Below are 7,954 nucleotides of genomic sequence, written 5' to 3'. Positions count from 1 at the left end.
AAAATATTAGACATAGATGTATGACATGGTCACTGATTTTTATACTTTTATAGCACATTTGGGATTCCAAAATCAGGAAGAAGATATCTTGTATCAAGTATTAGACTTAACAATACTTGCCTGTAGTATACAAACCAATATAGGCCCACCATGATATAATATTAGTCATACCATTTCCAGGAAGCTGTCTGTGTCTTTGTCTTGGTTTTATTATATGGAACCCTTGAGTCTTCCCGCGGTATGTGTCCATGGTTTATGTTTCCCTCTCCTTTTCTTTTATCTCACTCTCTCTGACAGTTGAGCTCAACACGCTGACAGTAACTGTCATTGCAGTTCTCTTCACGAACTTTCTTCTGAGGGCGTATCTCTCAGCCATTTTCTTTACGAAGCTTCTCTCCTTCATTTTTATCCTCATAATAATCATTTTCTTTCTGAAAGCAACAGCTAGCAAGTGGGTCAAGGAAGGCCAAGTATCTTCTCTATCATTTCATGTAATACTTTTGTTTCATTCATTCTCTGTTCAAATTTCTGTTTGGTTGACGAGAAACGGTTGAAAGAGAAAGGAAAGCAAGACCCTTTACTTTGATTGACTTTGGTACACCAATTTTGCCTTTGTAATAGGGGTAACGGGTTGGTTTTTCGTTTTAGTTATTTATTTATCTTTTGTAATTTCTGGGTAGCAACTCAACTGAGAACTTTTCTCAGCAAACGACCAGAAACTAGAATTTTTTTTTTTTTTTTTTTTAAATCTCTAGTAAGGACCCTTTTTTTTTGAACCAAACAGAGAGTTGCAGTTTCTGTTTTTTTTTTTTTTTTTTGGGCTCTTTTATTTTCTTTTACTGGTGAATATAATAAAAATTTTAATTTTGGCTATGTTCATTATTTTTTTGACTTATCCTTTTCTAATTATTTATTATTAAAAATTTGACTTCCCTTTTATGCTTGGGATTATGCAAAAACTGTCATATTTTATGATTCGGGGTGGAAATCTTTTCCTAATTATAGTATTTTTTTAATACACTAAAAACAGTAGTCCACTTGATACACTTGCTTTTGATATTTTAATTTTATTTTAGTCCTTTCTAATCACTAATCAATTTTCCAACATGTGTTGGGTTTAGTATAAACTAGAAAGTGAATTTTGTTTTTTGTACAACTTGTCAGATTACACATTTGAAGTTACTGGTTTCCTAAAAAAAAAAAAAAATTAATAGTAGACTGCATATAAATTACCTGTTTGGTACAGTACAACGCGTCTTTCTTTTTCTTAATTTTTATTTGTTATTTTTTGTTAAATGTTAAGTTCTGCATGATTGTTATCTTTTTTAATTCATCTATACGTTTACTTGACTTATTTTTAAGTTAAATAAATAAGTTTATGTTAAACTAGCACTAGTTTTTGCTCAATAATTTATCTGTGGTAGTCATAAAATTGCATACATGTTACTCCCAATTATCTTTTGGCTTCTACTTTACCATGCACAATTCTTGGTTTTCATTGAACAGATTCTCAAATTTGAACTTGTACTTCTGCAGGGTCTGGATTTTAAGCTTTTGCAAGTTTGGTGCTTAAGATTGGACATTTAACTGGCTGAAGAAAATGGATTTCAAGCGACTTAAATTTGTAAGGTCAGTTTGTTCAAGTCTGAACTCCAATAGTCTCCATTGTTGCTATTATTCTGTTAATTAGATTCTTTTAAGCACACAATTTTATCAGAGTGTCTATGTCACTTCTATATGTCTATATGTGCTGATGGTATCATGGAATAAGAAAATTTTTGGGAGTAATTTCATGAAAAACTTCAGATTTTTAATTAAGTTATGAAATTTCTATTGTTTTGCATCAATATCTATCATAATTACTCATAAAGTTTGAAAATGGTTATAATTTGGACTCTTATAAAATATACTAGTTAAAAGTAACCAAAATCAGTAAGTTACATTTAAGACTAAATCTTACACTAAAAAGCCCCACAAACAAATGATAAATAGTATTCTAGTGCAAAAATTCAACTCAATAATGGTGTTTAAATTATATTGTATTTATTCTATTTTCTCTTTTACAAATGAATAATCTGTTTTGTGATATTCTTCAGTGTAAAAAAATCCTATGATTCATATTGAATACCTGTAATGCCTAGACATGTCTCAAGAGCAGCTTATTTGGATTTCCTTCACTTTTATTTGACACTCATTATAAGCCTTAAGGGTCTAATTTGTAATGATTTTAAAATTGTAGTTGATGTTGAATCATTGATACAATTGGAACTATTCTAGAAAGTACTAGATGGAAAAATCTAAAAAATCATGTTGTTTAGGATCATGAAAAGACATTCTAGTTTAGGCTGTAAACATATAGAGAACTTAAATGACCCAATTTGGTGATTGGTAATGTTGCAAATGAGTGAATTACTGGGTTGTCACTTGTTCATTCATTGTTCATTTTTAGTGCACCATTTCACAGTTAGGAACCACTCATATTTATCAATTCATAAAGGATTCCAATAAGTTATTCATTCTGGTAGTATCCATTCAAGTACTTAAATAGCTGCTGAAACTTTCTTTATGCATGCTACTTTATAATTATATTTATTTTTCATCCAGGTTTGAAGATTGGAGTTCAGAGAGATCTGAGAGTTCTGAGTGGAGATATTCTATTGATGATGGACCACAACTGAGAAAACCAAGATCAACTTTTGGCAATGTTTTGAAGATTAGTGGCATTCCTTCTGTAGGTGATCAGCCAAGTAAAGAGTCTGGTCCTCCTCTTAGGAAGACAATTCTTGATCCACAGGGTCAATTTCTTCAAACTTGGAATAAAATATTTGTACTCTCTTGTGTCATAGCTGTTGCCCTGGATCCTTTGTTCTTTTACATCCCAGTGATCGATGACAAGGACAAATGCCTTGATTTAGATGAAACTCTGACGATTATTGCTTGTGTTCTTCGTTCACTCTTTGATGCCTTTTATGCACTTCATATAATCTTTCAGTTTCGAACTGGGTTTATTGCTCCTTCTTCTCGAGTATTTGGAAGGGGTGAGACAATAACTGATCCGGTGGCTATTGCAAAAAGATACTTATCCACATACTTCTTCATTGACATTCTGTCAATTCTTCCATTGCCACAGGTATGCATGTGACAATTGATCAGTGTGAAGTATCATTACTCTAGTTTATTACAAGAACTCTATGTTCTTTCTGCAATCATCACGACATTTAGTTCAGCTCCCACTGTAGTGATAGGTTCGCACTGAAGAAACTTGCACCCCACCCAACTTGTTACTTTGCCATCAGTGCAGGGAGTTATGTTTCATTCACTTCCATTTTTGCTGCTGTTACACCAACTTAAGGAAATGTGCTTACGTAACAGATTAATGAATTGGTTTGTTTGTGGTAGGTTAATTTTATGAATAATTTATTTCCTCATTTTTTTTTTTTTCTATTTTGGTTAAAAGACATAGTAAGAGTTAGGCTTTCTTTGAGGGAAACTTAGACTTCCAAGTTAGACTAATGAACAATTTATAGTTTGGGAAATCATGAGTATCATTATTCATTATCCACATCTGAATCTGACTTCCAATTAGATCAAGGTAAGCACCGTATTCCTATAATATTCTAGCAATAAAACTAATCATAACTCATCCTAATACAAACATATATGAATCTATCATAACATACTCCTAATTTTTCCTAACTTAAAAAAAAAAGGTAAATAAATAAGACACATAACAGACAGTTTTCTGGAGGTTGAATAACTACATGATTTCTAAACTTATGCACTGACAAAACATTTGGCTATTTTCAATAGCAGAACTGATCTTGTTATGCCAAAGTGATACTTTGAACACACATGGGCGCATAATGCATATAACAACTTATATGTAGAAGAATGAACCATGTCTTTAGTTGAAATTTTGTTAATTGCTTGATGTAAAAGAATTAAGCAGTTAAGATAATGTCAGTTTTACAATTATGATGTCTTACATTGTTCAGGTGGTAACGTTTCTCATCATTCCCTCAATGAAAACCGAAGTTCCCTTAGTCATGAAGGAGATGTTGAAGTCAGTAATCTTCTCCCAATATGTGCCAAGACTTTTGCGGATCTATCCACTATATGTAGAAGTAACAAGAACCTCGGGCATACTGACTCAGACAGCATGGGCTGGAGCTGCTTATAATCTTTCTCTGTATATGCTCGCCAGTCACGTAAGTTGATTTGGTGGTTTTTGAATACTTAATTACACTACTTCTGAGATTTGCTTCTTCTTTTTCTTTTCTTTTTTCTTTTTTCTTTTTTCTTTTTCTTTCTTTTTTTTATTGCAATACTTCTGAGATTTTCTGTTCACAAATAAATATGACAAACCAGGTTGTAGGAGCTTTTTGGTACTTGTTTGCCATTGAACGAGAGGATACATGCTGGCATAAACACTGTGACAACACTATTGGTTGTGAAGATAAAGATTTTTACTGTGGAAAGGACCGTAGCAAAAGCTATGTAGATCCATATAAAAATTGCCCTTTTATTGATCCTGATGACATTAAAAATAAAACGGTCTTCAACTTTGGAATATTTACTGATGCTCTTAAATCTGGAGTGGTGGAATCAAGAAATTTTCGAGAGAAATTCTTTTACTGCTTTTGGTGGGGTCTTCGTGGTCTTAGGTTAGTAAATATATGATCCTCAAATTATATTCTTTCTCAGTTTCCTTGCAGTCAAAACTATATATGATCTCATTGTGAGTGAATGCTTTACAGCTAGAGGCTTTTTTTAACTTGTGTTTTCTTTTTTTGTTTCATCAGTTCTCTTGGCCAAAACCTGAAAACAAGCACTTATGTTGGGGAGATAATCTTTGCTGTCTTCATATCAATCTTTGGGTTGGTATTATTCTCATTACTTATTGGCAATATGCAGGTAAAACTTCGATCCTCATCAATTCTGTTTGCAACTCAATCTTGTAAATTATAAAATGATTATGATTATACATTTGGGCTTTGTGCATAAGCATATCATCCAAACCTTCCAACTGATGTGATGGGCTTATGAAATTTTGTTAATTTATCCATAAGAAACATGTATAGTTGCATTTTTCTGCCATCTTCCGTTAATCTCTCTTTGTTGTATTTATTCTCAATGTTTCTGCTGTTCTTATTTAATTTTCCCAGTGCCAAGTGCCAAATCTTCTGTAAAAACATGGTATCTTACAAATTGTATCCACTATTAACTCCAACTTGAAACCTTTTGTTGGAATCCTCATAGTCCTTGATTTGATGAACCAAGGTGCTATATTATGTTTCTGTGCTGTTATAGAAATATCTGCAATCCACAACGGTGAGAGTGGAAGAGATGAGAGTGAAAAGGACTGATGCAGAACAGTGGATGTCCCACCGTATGCTCCCTGAGAACTTAAGGGAGCGGATCAGACGATACGAACAGTATAAATGGCAAGAAACCAGAGGTGTTGAGGAAGAGAATCTAGTTCGTAACCTTCCTAAAGACCTAAGGAGGGACATAAAGCGACATCTTTGCTTAGATCTTCTCAAGAGAGTTAGTGTTTTTCTTTGATTTTTTTTTTTTTCCTTCGTGTCCAACATCTAGCTCTTGCATTCATTAAGTCAATTTTATTTTTTTAGGTGCCAATGTTTGAAAAAATGGATGAACAACTATTGGATGCGCTTTGTGATCATCTCAAGCCAGTACTATACACAGCAAAGAGCTGCATTGTCCGTGAGGGGGATCCAGTGGATGAGATGCTTTTTATCATGAGAGGAACCCTAGCCACTATGACTACCAATGGTGGAAGGACTGGTTTCTTTAACTCTGCTGATCTCAAGGCTGGTGACTTCTGTGGAGAAGAGCTTCTTACTTGGGCATTGGATCCTCACCCCTCTACAAATCTCCCCATCTCAACTAGAACAGTGGTAGCTATAATAGAGGTTGAAGCCTTTGCTTTAATGGCGTATGACTTGAAGTTTGTGGCATCTCAGTTTCGGCGTCTTCATAGCAAGCAGCTCCAGCACACTTTCAGGCAAGGATTGAAGCCATGCTTATCAACTTTTTAGATAACTATTATCACGGCTGTCTAAAAAATGCAGGTCTATAGAAACAAAAACTTCTGCATAAATTGTAGTAGAGGATGGGCCATCAATTTTGCTTCAATTTTAGAACAGTATAATCTAATCATCCAATTAAAATCTATAGATTTGATAGGTTTTCCTTACATAAAAGCAAGTCACATTGTTTTTTTTCTTTAATAGAATTAACTTGAAGCGACATTTTAGGCTTGCCCTGCTTTTTGGTATTGTTAGGATGGGGCATTGATGCTACTAGCGTGGAAGAAATTTGAAAATGTATAATCAAAAGAAAGAAATAATGGCTATTAAAACTCTGATGAGCGCTTTGATTAGCCCTCATAATGCATTTTTTGCGATGATGACTTCCAGGTTCTACTCCCTACAATGGAGGACGTGGGGAGCCTGTTTTATCCAAGTAGCTTGGCGCCGGTATTGTAAGAGAAAGCTTGATAAGTCTTTGCGTGAAGCAGAAGACAGACTGCAAGATGCTTTGGCAAATGAAGCTGGGAACTCACCAAGTCTTGGTGCTACTATTTATGCATCAAGGTTTGCTGCAAATGCACTTCGAACCTTGCGACAAAATGGTGCACGCAAGACTAGAGTGCCACAAAGATTGCTACCACTGCTGCCACAGAAGCCTCCTGAACCCAATTTTGATGCTGAAAATCATTAGTAGCATGGCGTTTCAACTTTCAAGTGAATTATACTGTAAGTTTGTGTTATACATGCATTGTTCATATGTGAGAGTTTTCTGTACATATATATAGCACGTGCAACATGTTTTATAAGCAAACATCCTACTTTTAAGTATCTAACTGATTTATAAGCTGGCATCAATAATTCTCTGTTCACAATAGACAATGAAAGGCACACTTTTAACAGCAATGATTCTCCAAACTTTAAAATCCTATTGGTGCCTTAGGAACTTGAGAACAATGATTCAATAGATTATTTGAAAGCTGGATTCCACAAAGTAGGCCAGAGCATATGATATTTTTGCTAGTGCAGATTGATTTATCGACTAATGGATTGCAAATGAGCAATGGTCAATTTATGTTGAGTTATAATTTATCATTTAAAAAAGCAGATTGCACATATAACATTTGCAAATATTATAACTAAACCACTATAGTCAATTTGATTGAGCAATTTCAAAGTGAGTTTTTTAAAAAAATAATAAAGGCTAGGATAAATTATTTAGATACTTTAAATCATTTAAGTGGGGTCAATTGCCTTTAAAATAAAAAATAAAGAAAAAACGGAAAGGCAATTGACTCCCTTCAAATTTTCTTTTTACAGTTTTTTTTTTTTGTGTGTGTGTGTGTATTTTCATAAGAATGCTTTAATATTACCTGGTTAAATATTAATTATTTAGTTACTTAATATGAGTTCGTATAACATTATTTTAAACAATTAAATTTTATATTTTTAAAATATTACCAAAAATAATAATATAAATTTAATAACCACGCAACATAAGTATCAACCTTGAGAATTTCCAAAGCTTGTAATTTTAAAATCATTAAAAAAAAACTCTCAACCATTAAGGTAAAGTGCTAGCCAACAATAGAGTCATAATTCTCAATCATTAAGGTAGAGTGCTAACCAACAATAGAGTCATAGAGAGTATGTATCTTTCTAACTGTTTAAAATGTATATATTAACAACAATGGTTGCTTAAAGTTCTATAGGGAAACCAAAAGCTTCTTTTTTTTTCTTTTTTTTTTAAAGCTTTGTATACATTAACAACCATTAACACCCTGATTTTTTAAAAGTTCTCCAGTTTAATTGATTGATGCTTTTTAATGTTTTCAAATGAGAGGTCAAAGGTTTAAATCATAATTTAAACCTTTACAATTATTGAATTTGTAAGAGAGGAA

The 7,954-nt window shown here is 33.1% G+C and overlaps 1 protein-coding gene across 5 annotated transcripts; it reads left to right on the top strand.

Moving 5' to 3' along the window:
* Positions 1 to 219: 219 nt before the first annotated feature.
* Positions 220 to 6,950, top strand: LOC115986592 (cyclic nucleotide-gated ion channel 1-like). 5 transcript variants are annotated; one of them, XM_031109769.1, is made up of 10 exons: positions 220 to 238; positions 445 to 491; positions 1,537 to 1,629; positions 2,605 to 3,130; positions 3,996 to 4,208; positions 4,369 to 4,664; positions 4,803 to 4,914; positions 5,311 to 5,547; positions 5,634 to 6,028; positions 6,444 to 6,950. In XM_031109769.1, the coding sequence occupies exons 3-10, from the start codon at positions 1,601 to 1,603 to the stop codon at positions 6,745 to 6,747; spliced, it is 2,112 nt and encodes a 703-aa protein (XP_030965629.1). In that variant the 5' UTR covers positions 220 to 238; positions 445 to 491; positions 1,537 to 1,600; the 3' UTR covers positions 6,748 to 6,950. The 5 variants fall into 5 exon arrangements, with proteins under 5 accessions (XP_030965629.1, XP_030965631.1, XP_030965630.1 ...); XM_031109771.1 differs by lacking the exon at positions 220 to 238 and having other exon boundaries at positions 246 to 470; XM_031109770.1 differs by lacking the exons at positions 220 to 238; positions 445 to 491 and adding an exon at positions 499 to 595.
* Positions 6,951 to 7,954: the final 1,004 nt, after the last annotated feature.

The sequence above is a fragment of the Quercus lobata genome, chromosome 4, assembly GCF_001633185.2.
Source record: "Quercus lobata isolate SW786 chromosome 4, ValleyOak3.0 Primary Assembly, whole genome shotgun sequence".
Classification (NCBI taxonomy): Eukaryota; Viridiplantae; Streptophyta; class Magnoliopsida; order Fagales; family Fagaceae; genus Quercus; species Quercus lobata.
Note: the sequence above shows the minus strand (reverse complement) of the source record. Positions and strands in the feature narration are given on the sequence as shown.